The 21,427-nt window shown below is 41.3% G+C and overlaps 1 protein-coding gene across 1 annotated transcript; it reads right to left on the bottom strand.

Annotated features, from left to right (window-relative positions):
* Nucleotides 1-498: 498 nt before the first annotated feature.
* On the bottom strand, nucleotides 499-3,775 carry frrs1l (ferric-chelate reductase 1-like). The gene is made up of 5 exons (XM_079561726.1): nucleotides 3,265-3,775; nucleotides 2,851-2,935; nucleotides 2,280-2,418; nucleotides 1,562-1,808; nucleotides 499-1,206 (listed from the first exon to the last, which is right to left on the bottom strand). The coding sequence occupies exons 1-5, from the start codon at nucleotides 3,470-3,472 to the stop codon at nucleotides 1,034-1,036; spliced, it is 852 nt and encodes a 283-aa protein (XP_079417852.1). The 5' UTR covers nucleotides 3,473-3,775; the 3' UTR covers nucleotides 499-1,033.
* Between the last annotated feature and the right edge of the window lie 17,652 nt (nucleotides 3,776-21,427).

The following is a 21,427-nucleotide window of genomic DNA, read 5'->3' as shown; positions in this document are numbered from 1 at the left end:
AATAAAGTATCTGTACTCGTACTTGAGTAAAAAATAGTTGGATGATTTTATGATTTGTTTCACACAATTATGTCGTCATTGAAAACAAATCAGACTTTTTCGCTCAGTTACTCACTCAGTACTCAAGTAACATTTTGAAGTAAAGTAAAGTAAAGTACTTGAGTAATTATTTGGGCCACTACTTCTTACTTGTACTTGAGTAAAATGATTTCAAATTAACATTACTCTTACTTGAGTAAATAATTTGCCGACTCTACCCACCTCTGGATAGGCAACAGAAGTAGCGTGTTAGCAATTATAAAGGCGTGGGAAAATGTGGTCTGCAGTGAGTTGTTTTGTGCTAATTTGAGTTATTTCATTTTATGTACCTTGAAACAAAACAGGCAAATGAACAACACATGTTTACATGAGGTTTATCACTGAGAATATTCCCTGCCCTACTCAAAAGCAGGCCGCCTTAAAAGAAAAACAACTCAAAACACCAGAAAGTTTTTATGTTCACATATTTGTTCTTTATTCCTCATATAAAACGTGTTGTGACAGTCGTCTATGGCACTCCATTGCTGTGGTTTATTGCAACAATACCCACATGTTTAACTGAACAAAAATGTAAATAAATCGTAAAGGTAGCTATGCAATGCTGAGCAGTATGTTCTTTTATCCTTAAGCAATTTCGATATCAAAATAAAGTGATTTATTTTTTGCCTCAGTTAAAGCCCCGCCCACAGTGATGTTCAGTGATGTTTTAGAAGTGTTTTCTACATCATGCAGTCTGGTGCATTTGTGTTATCCATATTCTGCTAATACTTCATTCCAATACTTGGAAGCATAAATAGAGCTTGAAACTGGAATAGTACTCTTTATTTCCAGGATTTATCTTTTTTCACAAAAACTATGTAATATACTGATATCTACTGTAATCTGCTGTATCCGTCCTGTTGCTCAGTGCAGGACACACACAAACAGTGAATATGGCATCTCCAGTTATTGCTGTTTTTCTCCTCAGTCCAGGTTCTGTTCATGTGCTCGACTTTCAGGGCGTCCCCATCAGCAGGTAGAAGGTGAGCGCTACTATGAGCAGGAGGCAGAGGGGCGAGTTAAAGGTCTGGTAGGCTGTGGAAGGCATAAAGACGTCCTCATACTTGTAGATACTGATCATACGGTCGCTGACCGGAGGACTGTCAATGTCATGTCGTGTGATTGAGCCTGTTGGAAAAGGTAGATGCCATAAATGTCTTTTATGTCATTCACATCAATATCATTCATTTTTTAACAATATCTCGTGATTTTTCTGACAAGTCTTGCAATTGAGATTTGAAAAGCAAACTCAAGACTCAATTCACGGTGCGCATTTTAAACACACACAAGAAGATGATATGAGAGAAATATGAACAGATACACTAATCCAAAAATGTTAACCAAAGTATTAAACTTCATGGTTAACCCATAATAAAAACAGAATGATACAGGATATTAAATAATTGTAATATTTGTGAACTGCAACCATTCAAATTTCAAGTCATTTAATTGTTGTGCCCTGTAACTAATTGCAGGTGCTCACCTTGTATGGCAGGACCCCATGCAAACAGGTAGTACCAGGACAGGTGTAGGTCCACCAGTGTCTCCTCTCTGGGCACGTACAGCGGGCGCTTGAATCGGCAGGTGACGCGGTTGTTCTCAAAGATGCCCTCCTCGTCTCGGGCAGGGTTCCTCTTGATCTCTTTGGCCCACTGTCCCACGTTATAGAAGTGATGGATTCGCACACGGCCATTGTCGTCATGGACACAACCCATGACGTCATCTCCTCCCTGGGAAAAAATAGTGAATAGATAAATGAAAAGGTTTCAGCGGGTTGACCCAGTACAAACTATCGGTTTGATTGGTTGTGTTCATGTGGCATCAGAACATTTGAAGGAGCCTGTAGTTTAATACTGAGGTGGAGAGAAGCAAATGAGTCTGCAGTAGAATGTGTCTGTTACCAGGCAGATGTTCAGGCCTGGCTGTGTTTGTATCTCTATAATTACTGAGCTAATTCACATAAAATAAAAAGACACTATACAAAGGCACAATTATTGACTGCTGAAAGGACTTTACGTCATAACAATAAAGTTTGTGGGCTCAGGTGCTTACAGGGATTCCACTCGGAAAGCATGTTTGAATCTTTGGTTCATACTTTAAAATAGTGCCACTTCCCTCAGTGTGTGTGTCATCTAGTGTCAGCGTCATCTCTCTGTGAACTGCACCAATATGATTGTGTTTAGTCGCTGTATGTGGCGCACCATTTTCTTGTCAGAGGAGAAGCCAACAGCCACCCAGCCGTCAGTGTCTGCACTCAGCTCAAACTCCACATCGGTCCCAATGCGTCGGTAACTCAGGAAGTAGTCACACGTTTCTGCATCACAGCCTGGCTTACCATACCTGCAAGAAAACATCTGTCTTAAAAATGAGCACGCTGCAGTATTACCAAGACTTACAGGCCCTGGGATTAGCAAACGATGAACAAAAAACATTTCTGTTCAAATTGTCTATTCTCCCCTCCAACCTATTTTAATTTGTCACACGATGTAATGAAGCATGTTCAACTGGGAAAAAAGTTGAAGTAAAAGGGAAGATAGATCATTTCCATTCGATATGGGATCTGTTTCTGGGGCACTTTAACAAGTTCAAGAAAGCAAATGTGTGAATGGGCTGACCCCCCCATGGCCTGGCATGGCACTAAAACAACAAAAATGATAATTACTTGCATTTCAAGCAAATGCATAAAAGGATAAACAACACCTCAAATCACAGAATCACATTTTGAAGCATAATGACAGTGACAGAGGGATCACATCAGTGACAGATACAAACCTAATGCAGCCTTTGGTGACTCCACAGTCACTAACTTTGATTTTGGCAAATGGATCCACAGGTGGGGCAGTGGGGAAAGGATATCCTGTGTCAGGAAACAAAAGTTAACATTAGTAAACATGACAAAGCAGTATTATTGAAGTCAGACAAGAGGAGCCATAGGGGCAGGCCATCTGTGGGGGGCAGGGCAGCTGGGAGCTGACCGGGGTCCTGAAAGACCCTCTGTGCTGGGGGTGACCACTTAAGTTAACTTAAATGTAGAATACGATTAGTGAGGCTCAGGTGTTTCCAGAGCTAGACTTAGCATGATGATTGAACCTGTACTAGCAGATGTGTTTAAGGATGCAGGCCATGATAGGTGATCTCTACATCGAGCCAACATGACTCATTCAGAAAGCAGGCTTGTACATTTACCATCATCAGACAGATATTTAGACTCCAGGAACTCGGACGCAAACGTGCTGTATGAGTCTTTATGCGGCTCCTGATGGCCCGGGTCTCCGTGCTCTCCGTGTCCGGCCCTGAGGGCTCCCTCATCGGTGGGACTCGTCACAGCGACCCCCATCCAGCCGCTTAGCGCGAGCAGCGCCCACAGATGCACGGTCGTCAGCACAAATGCCATGTCCGACCTCAACGTACTGGTGTAATAAACAAATGCTAAATCCGTTTATGGTAAAGGAAACATGATCATCGAGTGCTCATGTTGTGAGGTGTCAGTTTCATTTCTGCATCCTAGTCGATCCTAGTGCGCATCATGCAGCGGATGTGGAGGCTTCACTGTCAGGCTAATCACTCATATAACGAACCTAATCTGCACAACTGGATCAAACACACCAACATAATCCGCGCTATAATCCTAATCTAAGTGTCGACAGACGCTCAGGACGTGTTTATCTTCGGAGAATTGGTCAAATAAATGGTTTCGCCCACCCCCTTCACTCTCCTCTTTTACTACAGCAGCCAATCAGCGGCCGCAACGACAGGACGTTTGGTAGGATGATTCATTTGAAGGCTACAGAGGGCCTGTCCTACATGTTATATTATTTAGAATGGTTTAGTTATGTATTGTTTCTATTGTGAAAGCTACAGTCAAATCATCATTTACTTTTAAAGACCCAGGTTCACACCTTCACTTATTTAACTAAGACTAGCAATGACACAACCCAACCACTTGGTGGTGGTATAAGCCCATATGTGGACAATATATTGACCTAATTAAGCCTGTTCACAAAATATAAAAGCCTATATTTCAACTGATATATCTAGCGTGAGGTACCGGTACCCTAAATAGTAGAGCTATAGGTTTACTTATATGTTAACTTAAGAAAAAAATATAATTTTTTTTTCTAACGTTAACATTATAATGATACCACACCTAATCAGGTTTTACAAAATGGGGCGTAGCCTATTTATCGCAAAACTTCCTAGAAATACAGTATCAGTGTTTTTTGGGGGAATTTCAAAAGACTCCTGTCAGCGACCAATAGGTGGTGGTAGAGGTACATATTGATAGGCTTCCCCTAATCCCTGTGGATCTCACCTGAAAAGTTAAAGCTACACCAAGTCACATTTTACCCAATAAATAGAATCAAATACAAGAATTTATTTCAATTCATTTCAGAAAATTAATATGCACAAACATGTGTTTGCTGTGAGCGGCTCACCTGTCAGACCTGACAGTGACTTTACTGGGAGCAGAGACGTCTCCAGCTCCCAACTCCTCTGAGAGGTGGATTTAAGGCACCCAGTTATGAGATTGTAGTAGTTTAGGTCCTCATCCAAACCTATTCAAAGTCGACCCGCTGCAAAAATAGCATTTGCTGTGTCTAGTGGGTCTTTAGGAGCCTGTTTTTTGTTGACAATGGCCCAATAGGCCCCCACATGAAAAAGAAGAGTTCCGTACAGAGTTAAACAATCATTATGACACTGTTTTACCTATTTTTCACTGATTGAGACACTTTGCCACCACTAATTTATTTGCCATCAGTTTCAATCAAAAGTTAACAAGCCTCCACTTTTACGCATGTCGAACACGTGCCCGGTAAACGTCCTTATGTTTGAACACAGCAGACTGCGTGACCCCGGCGCTCATCACGTCCGTGCGCTGACACATTTCAACCTGATCCATCACTCCTCTGGTTCTCCGTCCATCCAATTATCCCGCGCTTATCCCACCATTATTCTCTCTCTCCCTCTCCCCTTCCCAATTACCATCCCGTGTGGGGGGGAGGGCAGAGCATGCTGGGTAATGAGGGACTCAGAGGTGTACCAATCTTATCTTAATAGCCTTAAAGGGCCGCTCATTAACACAAACACTCACTCTGTCATTCACGGACATAGCCACACGCCACACGCCGCGCCTGCACGGATGGAGTTACTACGGGGAATGAGCTGGGGATTTGATTGAAGCGGTAGGAACGAAGGGAGGAGAGAGGGAGTTACAGGAGCGGCCCGGGTGGGTGAGGCCGGTGGTGCTGAGGGGAGGGGGAGCCTGGTTAAATGTCAGCCGCGTGTCTCCTGGGCCCGAGAGACGAGGAAGTGACAGCAGAACAATGGCGGCTCCTGGAAGCATTCAGAGACGCACAGCTGCCGGGATGAGGTGCGTGTCTGGCTGGAGAGACCCCTGGATTACAGTCCTTTACCTGCACCTGTATGCGCTCTAGCGAAGGGGAATGAATCTGGACTCAGCAGGCCTCTAAACACTGTCTTTTACACATTCAAAATAAAAAGGCAAGGCAAGGCAAGTTTATTTGTAGAGCACAATTCATACACAAGGCAATTCAAAGTGCTTCACAGTTGCATAAATATAAGAAAACAAATACAATCAATAAAAACATCAACATAGAATTAATCAAACACAGCAAGACAAAAACAATAGGTGTGTCACTTCAAACATAGTGTCCTGGTTTGACAAATAAAAAATCTTGAATCTTGAGTCCTGTGAAGCTTGGTTGTCGACTGTAAATATGGGAATATAATTGTTGGGATTTACATCTAACTACTGATTTCTGATTGGGAAAAAGAAGTTAGTCACGTCTTTGATTACTTTACTTCAAAAATGATCTGATTACTAGTTCATTTTAACCTCTTAACCCCCGCCTTAACCAAGCACATTTTCTCAAGTCTAAAAACTTCTCGACTGGAGCTTTCAGCCTTACAGTGTAACGACTCATTTGAAAGCTAAGACCTAAGACTTGATCTGTCTTTTTCATCACTTTTTGTTGCCAGTTTTTGTCGCTCTTCGATGCTCTTTTTTTTGCTGCGTTTTCATTCTCATTCACGTCTCATTTCTGTCGCTATTTTGAAGAATTTTCAAATTTGGGCCAGGCTGTTCTAGTTCTGCCCCACTTAGTTTTTGCGCAGAACGTCTTGTTTCCCACAGAACCGACAATGGACCACAATATTCTTTACTTTAAATGAGATAAACGGCATGTTTCAAGCCAGACTTTGTAGTTTTGGGTTGTTTTTCTGATATTTCATGAGTAATGTTTCAAGGCTGTCTACATATTACAAAAAGTAATCAATGAATATAAACTTCACTATGCAGCCTTCTCCCTAATACCTAAAGTAGTCAACATAATCTTACACCAGCCTGGCTCCAGTTTAGTCCCTATTCTGTCATGTTTCATCTTGATTTGAGTACTTCAGAGCGTTTCTCTATTATACTACTGACTTAATCTCCCACTTTTTTTGCAATAATCCACCACAGACGAGAACACTTCCCTTAAATGCAATGCGACCGGTGGCAGCCCTAGCATCTCACCCAAACAGTTCTGGACACATCCTAGTTGATCACTCGCAGACAGTAGATCATTTATCGATCCGCCCTGCTTATAACACTTTGCCTTGGGACACCCCTTCTCCGCTTCTTCATTTGGGACACGTCACAAGTGTCTCCGATCACTCAGGACAGTAAGCGTTATTGGCATGTCCTACCCAGAAGATTGCACACACCTCCGCCCTCACCCCTCCCCTGTCACACACTCAACGGACGCAGTTATGTGTACAGAACTAAAGTGCACCTATATTTGGTGTATTTGCATGTGTTGCTTCAGTTGCTGCCGCTGCCTGTCTGTGTACCAAAGGAAAAGGGCCTCCATTGTTCGGAGGAGACGTTTGCTTTACAGATAAGACTAATCGATCAGCGCTCATTAAGCACCTCGCGGATGCAACACTGATATTCTTCACAGCATTATTGAGTTTTAAGTTTGACACCTTAGATAATGGGCTTAAAATCCTTGTTGTCAGATGGATAAACTGTTAAGACAAAAGCCGGAAGAAACTTTATTGTGTTACCAAAAACATCCAAATCAATCAACCAATAAAGAGCAGGCTAAGTCGTGACACTGCAGTGCTCATATAGACAATAGGAGCGTCCTGGGCCTTGAGCAGTGATTATAGTATCGGGCAGTGGGGAGTTGGACGGGCCACACCATCATTAGTCTGGTTAATCAGAACTTAGCTGCAGGTTAAGCTCCGGAGCCTCCAGAGACAGGGCTGATGAGCTGAGAGCCGTGCCCAGCTTACACTGCTCAGGTCTGGGCTGTACGGCGAGCTCCCCTGGCCCCTCAGTCTGCTCCAGCCCAGTAATCTATAATTCTCCCCCAGAGCGCGGCGAGACAGGCTGAGCCTCCTGGACAACACGGACAGACCACGCATGGTAATGAGACACACGCTGACCGCTGTCACACACACCTGTTCACTCTCGGCTGCGGAGGCTGCAGACAGGAGTTTAAGAGCCGTCGGGGAAACAGTGGCTTAGCGGTAGAGTGTTTACCTGCAAACCCTAAGGATGGTGGTTCAATCTCAACCCTCCCATTTATACTGTTGCTTCCTTTGGCAAGACACTTCCCCCACCGTATCTATAAGTATAAATGTGTGATGACCTTTTCCATCAGTCCCCAGGGCACTGTAGAATCTAGCAACTCCAAGAGATAAAAAAAAAGTTCAAAACCTAATTTGTCACACAAAAAATACAAATGAAAAAAACAGACAACATACTATAATACTTTCTTGATTACATTATTATCATATCAAACCAGACACACTCAAAAAGTCTATGCACTAATCAGAAAAAAACATGAACACATTATTTTAATTGATAGTTGTCATTCTTAACGTTCCTTTTCATCTCATTTCACAACTTTCAGCCTTGTGCCACCACTTGGCCACCCACACCTAATGAGGCTATGCTTCATAATCTGGGATGGAAAACTCCCATCACCCACTTCTCTCCAGAACAAGATCTAACCACCCATTTCAATTTTGTACTAAGACCCAATACGATCCAGTTTAAGAACCATCCCTGAATGGAATAGCCTATCAATTGGAGTAATTTTGGGCTCGGAAAAAAAGGTTTTGTTGCACGATCTTTAGCTTTGATTACGGCTCACATTCGCTGGGTCATAGATTCATTAAGCTTCTGCAATGTTGATCTTGTATTGATGATGGGAGAGGGTGACCACTGTGCAAAGCCTTCTCCTGCACATCCCAAAGATTCTCAATGTGGCTCAGATCTGGGCTCTGTGGAGGCCAATCCATGTGTGGATGTGATGGCTCATGCTCCCTGAACCACTCTTTCATCATGTGAGCAATGGCATTTTGGAATAAGACTGTTCCATCAGGGAAGAAGAAATCCATTGATGGAAATAACCTGGTCATTCAGGATGTTCAGGTAGTCTGGTAATCTGATCTTCTTTGGACTCATTGTGTTGCTGAACCAAGACATGCAACTTTTTATGTGGAAAAAGTTGATGTATTTGGCCTTGTAGAGACCCAGTGGCTGTATGACTGGTCAGCATGGCGCCTTTACTTCCCATCACAGGACGCTCCCGGATCAATTTTGAAGTTTTTCACTGTGGGCCGACCCTCTCACGAGAAAACCTATAAAACAATTGATCCCTGAGTGTTGTAAAGACCACCGTGATGGAAAGTAAAGGCACCATGCTGACCAGTCATACAGCTGCTGGGTCACTACAAGGCCAAATACGAACAAATATCAACTTTTTCCACATAGAATTTGCATAATGCTCCTTTAAAGGGGCTAGATTCAAGTTTGCCATTTTATACTCACTACTGCCACCTCAGGTCATGCGTGTAACTGCACCTTCTATATTAAGCTTGTGCATGGCGGCAATTCGGACCCGAAGTAACAACTTTTTGAGTGACAGGATTTTAGAGGCAGTTGTGGTGAATAGGTCTGGGCTCATTCTACACCTTAGGGCATGGCTGCAGGGGGAGGGAAGTACATGATTTTAACATTTTTAAACTCCATATAGTCCCTTTAACCCTCGTGTTGCCTTCGCGGGTCTTTTTGACCCGCTGTCATGTTCCGGGCATTTGGATGCAAGGTGACACAAGGGGGCGCCCTTCCAACCTTCACGGTGTAAATGTGAGTTGACTTTCTTCAGATTTAGACTTTAGGTCAGACACCATGAGTGACAGTAACATGACGCTAAATACAGTGAGCTCTTTGTTTCCAGTAAAAAGTCAGAGGCCTCATTGCTCTTCAGTCACAGACTGAGAAGTGAAGAAGGAAGTCATGGAGCTTCTGCTTTAGATAGAACTTCAGACTTCTGCTGCATGTAAGAGTCATATTATGTCATGTCAAATGTTGTAATCTGTAAAGCACTTTGTGATACCCTTCGGTATGCAAAGCGCTTTATAAATAAAGATTGGTTGATCATATTCTGAAAGTCAAATCTGTAGTAAAAACATAATATATGGAAATAATTATTACAATTACAAAAAGAAAAATATTTGAAAATCATGTATCTAATCAAAAAATAGTTTTATTTACTCTGATTCTAAAAAAACAAACAAATAAATAAATAAAACAAACAAACAAACAAATCCTCACCATTGGTATCTGCTGTAAAGTCATGTTTGTCCCAGTTCCTCTGAGTCGTGGTGGGTCATGGTGGACCATGACAGATGTGGACAGGACTGTGGTAGATCTTTGGAGAAAATAGTTACTATAGTAACTGTTGAAGAAATTAACCTCATGAGCTTCTTCTGTAACATCTGTCCACATCAGTCCTGCTGCACCACGACTCAGAGGAACCGGTACAAACATGACTTTACAGCAGATACACATGGTTAGGGTTTGTTTGGGTTTTCTTTTTTAGATTGAGAGTAAATTAAAAAAAACAACTATTTTTTTGATTAGATACAGCATTTTTGTAATTGTACTTATTTTCCATATATTATGTTTTTACTACAGATTTGAGTTTCAGAATATGATCAATCAATCAATCTTTATTTATAAAGCGCTTTTCATACCAAAACGTATCACAAAGTGCTTTACAGATTACAACATTTGATATGATATAATATGACCCCTACATGCAGCAGAAGTCTGAAGTTCTGTCTAAAGCAGAAGCTCCATGACTTCCTTCTTCACTTCTCAGTCTGTGACTGAAGAGCAATGAGGCCTCAGCCTTTTTACTGGAAACAAAGAGCTCACTGTATTTAGCGTCATGTTACTGTCACTCATGGTGTCTGACCTAAAGTCTAACTCTGAAGAAAGTCAACTCACATTTACACTGTGAAGGTTGGAAGGGCGCCCCCTTGTGTCACCTTGCATCCAAATGCCCGGAACATGACAGCGGGTCTAAAAGACCCGCGAAGGCGACACGAGGGTTAAGGACAGCACAAATGTTATTCCCCTTTGTGAAAAAAAATCAAGTAAAGGGCCCTTAAGGTTTTGAATCACAGCACACCTCCCACTCCAGTATTAAACATTTTTAATATTCATTACCAGTTTGTTTGTGAATTTTGCCAAAGTATAGAAAACTAAAAAAGCAATACCAAAGATAACCAAAGCCACCGCAGATCTCGGCACCTCTTCTCTTAGCTCTTTAACACTATCCTGTGTGTTACCCGTGACCTTGACTTAACGACCAATTTGTTCCGACATCTAAATGCTCGACTCCCTCTGTCCTAGAAGCCGCCACATTAACCAGCTCAGCACAAGCCGCCTGTAATGACCACTGGGACTTTTCACACAGCCACACTCTCTCTCTCTCTCCCTCCCTCCTCAGTGATCCACGCGAGCCGCAGATAAACAAACTCCCCTGGGTCAGGAGGGTCTCCGCTCAGCAGGGACCCTCCACATAAGTGTACACCCGACACTGCCGCTATTGGCCAGCCTCCCCCCCCACATGCATCCCCTGTGAGCTCATTAGCCCCAATCATAGCCACTTCCCTATGTCGACTATACACGGTCCATCCATCCCACACAAATTACCTTCTCCATCAGGAAAGTGTTGGTGTCTACAGGTCGCGGCGAAGGACACCGAAGGTCGCGGGGGTCCCGGGAGGCTGCGGTTTGCTCCCTGTGGATGACGGGGAACAGCCGCTGACCCGGGGTGAATGGATGGAGGGAGGAGGTTAAGAAGTGCTTTTCCAGGTGATGGAGTGGCCAGGCAGGCGGGTTTTGGCTCACGGTAGCGCTGCTCTGTGACCCACATGAGCAGCGAGGGGGAAAAATAGGAAGAAGATCTTTTTTTATTATTATTATTCAAGCCAGGAAGCACCCCCAGAGGACTGCCAAAATGGGATGAGACAACAAAGCCATTATTTTAGTCAGAGGTGGGTGGAGTTGAGGGGTCAAAATATTTATTCAAGTATAAGAGTGACGTTACTTTCGAATAATAAGATATGGAAAGAAGTAAGAGGCTACAAAAAACTATTTCTTAATAATAAACCATAAAAATTTTTCTCCAGTTTGCCATTACCCAAATATAAAAGCCTCATGAGAAAAGCGTCAAAATAGAGACAAAAACGAGGATGAAAAAGCAACATAAAAGCCACAAAGAATGAGAATAAAAAACACGACAAAAGTGCCGCAAAAAGTGATGAAAACGCAAAACAAAAAAGTGACCAAAATACGTTGTAAAACTGCTGAAAACACGGCAAAAAGGCAATGAAAAAGGTATGAAAAATCAACAAAAAACACGACAAAAACACAACAAAAAAGTGATAAAAAAGGCGAAAACACGTCTAAAAATGTGATAAAAATGCTGCAACGCTGCAACATTAAAGTTACTATCAGTTTGGCAGGTCTTAGCTTTCAAATGAGGTGTTACACTGGCCACACTCTCCAGTCGAGAAGCTTTTAGATTTAACTTAAGACAAACTGGAGAAGTTCCCCCTTTTATCCGCTTAGAAAATCCACATTGTTTAATTTTGTGTAATTATACTTTGTAGTGGAACACTTCATGTAACCATATTTAAATAGGGAAAACGTGGAAGAGCTTGGTAGCTTCTATCTTGACCTGTTTTGGAGCTATAGTGGAGAGAGGGAGAGGCTAAATGCTAACGCCGTCTGCTCTGTGTTTACTTGATAGAAGGCACGGGGGAAGACCAGACAGGTCCTAAAGAACTCGTCAAAGCTAAGGTAAGAACATATCTCAGTATGTAAAAACGGTGGCTTATTCCTTTAAAATAGAAACTGCAGTTACGCGTAAGACCTGAGGTGGCAGTAGCGAGTATAAAAATGACAACTTCCATCGAGCCCCTTTAAAATAGGAATTGTCACTTCCTTTCAGTGTCCAATAAGAAAGTGAAACTATAAACATCACAAAAATGGTCAAACAAAAGAAAGCTGGGTACAATCTTTAGCAAAATCTTAAATATAATTACTACTTTAGCAAAATTTTGTCTAATGTGCATGAATTCAGTACTTAAAGGGGCTGGATGCAAGTTGGCCATTTTATACTCACTACTGCCACCTCAGGTTATATGTGTATCTTCTATATTAAGCTCGTGCATGAGGCAATTCAGACTCAAAGTAACAACTTTTTGAGTGACAGTGCAGGATTTTAGAGGCAGTTGTGGTGAACAGGTCTGGGTCATTCTACACATTAGGACATGGTTGGAACATGTAGGGGGAGGATATACATTATTTTAACATTTTTAAACTCCGTGTAGTCCCTTTAAGTGTTATTGACACTTAATAACTACTTAACTACTAATGAATAGTTCTTTACGTCACTTATCCATTGTTAAGTAGTTATTAAGGGTTAACTCATCATTTATTAAGGTTAAATAAGGTGTAGTCATCTCCGCTTCCTTGCTGCTTTGTGACCCACATGAACAGCGAGGGCGGAGAACAGGGAGATTTTTTAAAACCAAACCAGGAAGGCCCCCCTTCCCCAAAGGACTGGGATCAGACAACAAAGCCATCATTTTAGTGAATGGATCTCCCCGGTCTTTTCATCGCAGCGTGTCCTAATCAGCCTCTCATTGTGACCATTAGCTCGACCCGTCTTCTTAATCAGACTCTTGGCACAGACGCCAGTGTAGCCGATGCCCTTTCTCACACACACACACACCTGCGCGCCGCCTCACAGACACGGGCGCTAAATAAACACGCTCAATCTGACACCAATCATGTCGGCCTCGCTCGATGAGATCGCCTCCCCCTCCCCTCGTGTCGCGCGTGACACATGGGACAGGGCGTTTATACCCCGTCCATCACACGGCTCCAAAAATATGTGCGTCCCAAGAGGAGGAGGAGGAGGAGGAGGAGGAGGGAGGGGAGTGGGAGTTTTAACAGTGAAAACTAAATCACCTCCGAATCTTCGCGGCGAATCCTGTTCTCTGACATGTCACTGGGCTTCTATTGATAACGCCCATTAGCATATTTATGATCATTGCCAGCCTCTTATTGTTTGCACGCTTCATTAATCTTCATCTGCTGCCGGTCGACTGACAGCTCAATCTCACAGGCCATCGCCGGGCACCGCAACACAAACGGAGTTGTACAGAAGTTGCAGCAACAATAGAGGCGCATTGTGCGGCGTTGTAACAGGCGCGCACGTGCGGATAGGACGGCGCGCGTGATTGACGCTCACCCCTAAGAGGATAATCACCGGAGGTTATGGCTGCCCAGCTGTGAGGGGGTCCGCTGGGCCTCCCCTGGCATCACACACCCGCAGACTGACACCTCCTCCTGGGTAAGCCTGGTCCTGGAGGTGGGCGCACCAGAGACTATAGAGCTTCTCATCTCTCTATATGAACACAGGTGACACGTTGGAAATGACAGGGGGTTCAGTATGCATGCACTGGAAACTGAACACTGGAAATCAAATCATTCTTCAAATACTCAACACACGGGCCCTTTCGTATCCATCTGAAGAGCCTTTTGTTGAATAGGGTTTCAGGTCCCCAACTAAATCAGCTCGAGTTACGCAAACTTTTCTGTCGTAACTTTTGACATATGTCCATATATATATAATATGTCAAAGCAGAACCGAGTAATACATCAAAAATGGTGCCATCTTATTTCAATGTTGTTCAAATTGCTTAGAAATTAAGTATATTGACAGGATGAAAAGGCTTTGGGGTCCGGACTAAAGCCTCTGGAGGTCCGGATCTGGCCCCAGGCCCGCCAGTTGGGGAACCCCTGGTTTACATGCATTGTTTGGATTACAGAGCTACATAATGAAAACAGGTCTGAAAAATTTCTGAAAGTAAAATACCAGGGTTTATACAGGCAAAATCAGGCCAAATGTAATTTTTAATGCCATTTTTAATTGGCCAAATACTATATTTTAATGAAATATTTGCATGAAATTGAAGGGCTGACCTTTTGAGCAAAAACATTGTTGAGCAATGTCATACTTTGTTTTAACTTTCCAATAAATTTCAATTTTATGCTAGTTTGAAATCTAATTTAATGGTTTTTCATGACATTTAAGGCGTTGATTTTGGCGACATTATTAATGGTGACATATGATTTGAGTGTAAATTATATTCTCAATAACAATCCTCCCATTCAAAATCTTTCACCCTGGATTTCATTATTTTCAAAGCAGGTGATTGTCCTGATGGAAACAGTCCTGTTTCTATAAGGTTTAGCACAAAGATAAGACTAACTTGGATGGCCGGGTTTACAATAACGGACCAGTCGTCTCTCACTTTGCGGAAAACTATCCCAGTTACTCACTGTTCCACACCACTGAGTAATGTTGACTCGCCAGAATAACACCAATCACCAACGTAAAGCTACGGTGAAGATTAAATCGGGTGAAACAACTAATAATGTTAATGTGTTTGTTTAGGGCCATATGAGCGACTGCCGCAGCGCTGATTACTGTCTCAATGAGAGCTGGATGAGAGCCAAGTTCAATGGGAGGTCTGTTCTGCAGGTGCCCCCTCTTCCTCCTCCTCCTCCTCCTCCTCTCCCCTCATCACCTGCTGCTCCAGGAAGACGACCGCGGAGATGCCAGCATGCACAGCTAAGAGGAGAATAATCTTCAGCGGCTAAATTTGGTTTAAAAGTTCGAGAAATTAAAAACATACCCACTGTTGAAATGGAAACTCGAGCAAAGACAAAGTGACTGGTCATCATTTTCTCTGTCATACAAAGATACACCTGTAAGATATTTCAGATGTTTACGTACGCTTAAATAAATAAAAAATAAAGAATCAAAAAAAGACACATGTGTATTTTTCTTCTCACTGTCTGAAATGACACCAGAATTAACTTGTTTTTTTTTTTTTAGGTCAACTAGAATAAAAAAAAAAATGTATTTGTGAAATGCCAGAAGAATGAGAGATTGAATTTTCTACACAATTCTTTTATTACTTTTTGCAAATTCAAAAGTTACTCTAAGAATACAAAAAAGAATACACTAGTAGGCCATCGGCTAGCTCTCAGAAAGGGCTTAGAAAATGACTTTTGTTCCAGGAAATAGGAAATACTTTTTATTTGGATTTTTATCAAGTACAATAGTTAAACTTCTTCCACAAAAATTTCCACACGCAGACTCCCTGCAGTTAATGAGAAATTGGCTCCTAAAGCGGGGAAGTTTGTGAAAAAATGGACATTTTAGCCTCTATAGGCATTTTTGACTCCAGTTATTTCAAAAGGTGTAAAGGCCACAGACTTAAAATTTTACAATCATAAAAACAATACTAAAAATATTCAATATGTGGTAAAAGAAGGTGGATAGGAGTGCTAGTTTTTAAGAAATAACTTTTGAAAATATGCCTTTTTTGAAATATGCGTCCTATTGAAACAAGCACACTATGGGACCTACCATTTCCCCATGACATTTTCAAATTAGATTTTAAGAACATAAATAACAAATTGCTCCAGATAAGTTTCAAACATTCTTTTATTTTTTGTGATTTTGGGGTTTTTAACCATCAGAAGCAGATCAAGTGTATCTTGGCATATGGACGAAAGCTTGACTTCAGTCTTGCCTGTTAGATCTTGTAATTCATTCAATATAAGACCTTCTACTGCAGTGGTTCCCAACCTTTGTTCTTGATTCCCCTCCTGTGCATGCTGTAGTCAGCCCGGGGCCCCCCCTCAGTCGAAACAAATACAATAAAAAAATCAAAACCTGAAAATATTTACCGATATGCATTTTAAACACATTTTCTGAAATTAGATCCTTGACATCAGCCGGTCCGATCTGAAATCAAAAAGTACCGTTAAGTTTAATTTACAACTAGTTTATTGTATGTTGATGGTAAATACCTTATATACCAATTTTTTTTTTTATTACATTGTATGTACAGTTTTGGGGCCCATATGAGTAGATTATTAGTTAAAAAATAAAGTCTAGTGTCTGGGATGATAATGGATGATTGTGGATCTGTGAGTGGTTTGTTGTGCCTTTTCTGAAACCGCATCCTCCTTCCTTTTCCTACTCACTAACACTGGAAATGCATGTTCCCTCGAAGGAAAGGTCTGTCCTAAGCAGAACACACAGCAAAGAGAAGTGGTTTATAAGCATCGATGCAGACTCACAGGTGTGTGTTACAGAGAGCAGCCTCATGCACCAAACTATTTATGTTCCATGTTTATTTACAAGAGTCACATTTTACAGTCATATAGATATTTGATAATGAAAAAGAAAGCAGAAATGAGACCAAATATTGGCAAGTTTTAAGAAGCTAAAATATAGTGTACATATGAACAATCTGAATCTGAAACTCTAAGAGGAAATTAATGTTCAGTTCAAAGAAGTAGTGTAAGTGTGAAGCAAAAGGAAGGAGGCGGTTTCAGAAAGGGCCAAGGTCAGATGCCACAGAGTCAGACACATTTTGTTCTAGGCCCAAGTTAGAATTTGATGGGGAAAAAAAGAAATCTCACTTCTCTGATATTAATTTAGACCAACCCAATAAATCCCTGTAAATCTAAATGCATGACTTGATTATAAGACGGTGATAAACAGAAAAATACATGACATACCTCTAATCTGAGGCCTCTGACGACTCTGCAGTTCATTGATGATCTTTAGCAGAGTCTCATCAGGATCATTTCTCTGTTGTCCAAAGTCCTCCAGACAATCACAGGAGATCTCGTATGTGGCCACAGATGGCAGGTTCTCCCACTGTAAAAATACAGACAAAGCACATTTTAGGTTTTTAACAAAAAGTACAGTCAAGAATCAAAGCCATATCTGAGGAGCCAAAAGGACAGAAACTGAGAATTCAGAGCTTAGATTAATATAATATTTACTATAATTTTCAGTCAGATAGTCTTCAAAACGTGTTAAGAATATTGCTATAAAAAGGCCTCTAGGTAAGTGTTGGATAGCAGTTTGCAGAATATGTTCAGCATTTTTCAATGTGAATGCAGTTGTTCCGAGCCCTGGAGGATTCATTCTGATTGTCCCATGAATACATACCTCACTCTTTCATGTTGAGTCTTTAAATGAAGTGAGGCGAGGCTTTACAGGACCAGGCTCCACCACAACATGTTTTCATCACGTAATTGTCCTGGAAAATGAAGAAAGCAGATTCAACAGAAATAACTACAGCAGTAGGGCAGGCCTTATGTATCATGTACAAGTAACTGTACTAATATTCTCCATTTTATCATGGACTTAATTGGACTTTGGAGTGAAATAAGAGACTGAAAGGATCAGTGATTCCAACTCACACCGAAGAGACTTATTCCAGCAATAATAAACTATTAACCACAGTTTACTGCAGTGAACAACCACAGACTGTAAAAACAACAGAGCTGTTCACAGTGGCACTCTTTAATTTACTTTTTTGATTGGTTTGCGCTTTATTATAGCAACAACATTTGACAAACTTTGATAGGTTCAAATGTCAACATGCTTAAACATCTTTTTGGTGTAACTAACTGGTAAAGTTATTTGCTATTATAATTTCTAAAGCAAATCAGACAAATGGGGAACTACATCCAGAATGAGAACAAACTACGAATTTTCTTCGGGTCATACATGCAACGTGAGGCACAACACGTGTGTCGCTCCCTCAGGCATTATTTGTATTAGCATTATACTACACAATAAATAAGAATGTACTCACGAGTAGGACAACCCCCTGGCTGCCGTTTTAAGAGTCTTTGCCTGGCGTAGGTCTGACGATCTTTGAAGAAGAGTTCGCAGAAGTTTGCAGTTCATTTTCCTCGCTGTCCAGGGATTATAACAGGTCTATGGTCCAAATCCACTCGTTTGCGATCTTCGTGAGTGTTGCCCACTCTGCTCGAGTTGTTCTCGCTGCAGAGGATCTAAAGTTTGCCTTCAGAAAGCGGGATTTTCTTCACGATAGTAGCTAACAGCTGCGCTGTCAGTGAAGGCGCTCCTCTGGGCTGCGTGTTTACTTCCGGGTTGCGGTGTCAACGCGATGCGCCGATTGGTCAGAAGTAGGTCAGGTGACCCTAAAATCATACGCGCCAGAAGAAAATAGTTCCCATTTCACGCTCGAATTTCTCAAAAACTGCAGGGTTTCTGCATGTGGAAACTTTATTTGACCCCTTTTGTTTTATTCAGTTTCAGAATATGCAAAGAAATTGTATTTCTGATTTCCTGGAACAAAACTTCACGCTAGAAAAGCTAGCCAATGGCCTATAGGATTTCTATACCTTTAAACAATTTGGGTAAGCCCAGATGACGATTTCATGTCCTTGGAAGCACAAGTCTGGGTCATCCTTGGGTGCAGTTTCAAAACACTTGAAGTTCAGGTTCATTGGTTAAAACAATGATGGAAATGTCCAGCCATCATACGGATCAGAAAGAAGGCGGGTTCTGTGTTCCAGAGATGAACGTGCTGTGTCTGAAGTGTGAATATGAACCCAAGAACAAATGGAAAAGACCTGGTGAAGATGCTGAACCTGGTAAGAGTTTGTTATTATCCAGAGTGAAACAAGTCCTGTACCAAGAGAGGGTCCTCTGCCAGGAAGAAGCCCTTACTCCAAAATAAACATGGAAATGACAGATTGGAGTTTGCAAAATGCACATGAATAAAGACTTTCATTTTTGAAGACATTTCCTGTGGTCTGACAAAAAAAAAAAGGTTTTGGCCATAATGACCATCATCACGTTTGGAGGAATAAGGGGGAATCTGCCAAGCCTGAGAACACCATCCCAACAGTGAAATGCGGGGATGGCAGCATCATGCTGTGGGGCTGTGGGGATGACATCATGAAGAAAGAACACTATGTGGAAATATTGGAGCAACATCTCAAGACATCAGCAGAAGTTAAAGCTTGGGCGCAGATGGGTCTTCCAAATGGACAATTCTCAAAGCATATGGTCAAACTGGCTACAAAGTGGCTTATGGATCACAAAGTCCTGATCTCAATCCAGTTGAAAATGTATGGGCAGAGCTGAAAGGCCATGTGCACCAAGGTGGCTACAAATGTGTCTCAGTTACACCAGTTCTGTTTGGTGGAATGAATCAAAACTCCTGCCAACTATTGTGAGAAGCTTGTGGGAGGAAATCCAAAACATTTGACCAAAGTTATACAGTTTAAAGGCAATGCTACCAAATATGAATGAAATGTATGTAAACTTTTGGTTTTGTAAAAAAGTAATACAAAATTGTGTAGAAAATTCTATCTCACATTCTTCTGGAATTTGACAAATAGAAATATTTTTTCAAATTCCACTTTACCTAAAAAAAGAAAGAAAAAAAAGTTAATTCTAGTTTCAGGTCTGACAGTGAGGAAAAAAATGCGAATGTGTCTTTTTATGAAGTGTATGTAAACATATTGTTCCCGCTGTATTCATTAACTGCACCTCACTAATTATACACTCCAGTCTCAACAATTAACACATAAGAAGTAAAGCAGCTAAAATTTCTATAACATGTTGTTCATTAATGCATATCATTGTATTCCCACCTCATTTATGGTTCACATCAGTTTACATAAGTATATCACTCTAATGTTCCACTGTGTGTAGTGGAAAATGACTTGTCTCACTAATAAGTAACATATTAGAGTAGCAGTAAAAAAGATGAAAGAATGTAGTGAACTGCATCAAAATCAGGAATAGAAATGTTTTATAGATAAGTTTTAATAAACCCACGGTGAGTTACAAACCCACTGCGCTGTTTTTCCTTCAGCTATAAGCAGGTTTACATACAGAACAAATCATACCGCGTCGATGTGCCTGGCCATAAAGATGCTTTTATAGATGCTATCTTTAATACTCCACTATCAGAGATAATACGAGCTTTATTGTGCATCTTTACACCGCTCGGGTAAATCATTTCTGTTTCGCCACCGATGGTCTTCACCCAATGTAAGACTACAGCAGTGCTAACATTTACGAGCTGTGAGTAATATATTTGAATATTTTATGGAAGTGGTAAAGTCTGAAATGCATAATTTGTTCACATGTACTGTGTAAAAAGGCTCATTAACATGTGCTTTGAATACAAATACAGATTCAGCATTTTTTTTTTACCCCTAGCTGCATTTAATACTGAATCAAAGAGGAAAAGGAACAAATATTCAGAGGTGTAAGAAAGAGAGTAGACTGTTCAAACACAAAAACAGGTATCTCCGTTTCATAGTTTTATTAGTTTACTCTGCAGATGACAGAGTAAATGATTTGGAAGGAGTGACAAAACGTTTCTATTAAACTAAAATAGCTCTGATCACTGAAAACAGCTACATAAAGAGAGAATAACAAGCCATCAATAGAACTTATCTGTTTGTGCAATAGGACTCTTTTTGGAGGTGCAGACCATCAATGACCTAAAGGGAAGGGCTATAGGTTCCAAATATTAAAACGTTCCATTATAATATGTGTGTATTAGGGGCATCCCTATGGCAGCACAGTTGCTGAGTGGTTAGCACGTTTTCCTCACAGCAAGAAGGTACCGTTTTTATGGAATGAACTGCTCCTGCATTTTAGGCAGGTCGACTCACTGCCTGTTTTTAAGTCGACTCTTAAAGGGACTATACATAGTTTAAAAATGTTAAAATGAAGTATTTTCCTACATGTTCCAGCAATGTCCTGATGTGTAGAATGAGCCCAGACCTGTTCGCCACAACTGCCTCTAAAATCCTGCACTGTCACTCAAATAGTTGTTACTGCGGGTCCGAAGTAAGGGGAGCTTAATATAGAAGCTGCAGTTACACACATGACCTGAGGTGGCAGTGGTGAGTATAAAATGGCCAACTTGCTTCTAGCCCCTTTAAGACATCGCTTTTTTTTCTCATTGCATGCATTTGCCTCTGCTTTTTGACAGACTTTGTTGTGTTTCCGTCACATATTTGTTACTTTTTAGCAGTATTTTGTGGCTCTTTTTTTTTTTTGTCTTTTCATCTCTCTCTAATCGTGGTCTTGTT

Source organism: Gobius niger (genome assembly GCF_951799975.1).
Source record: "Gobius niger genome assembly, chromosome: 8".
In the NCBI taxonomy this organism is placed as follows: domain Eukaryota; kingdom Metazoa; phylum Chordata; class Actinopteri; order Gobiiformes; family Gobiidae; genus Gobius; species Gobius niger.
This window is presented reverse-complemented; position numbering and strand designations above follow the sequence as displayed.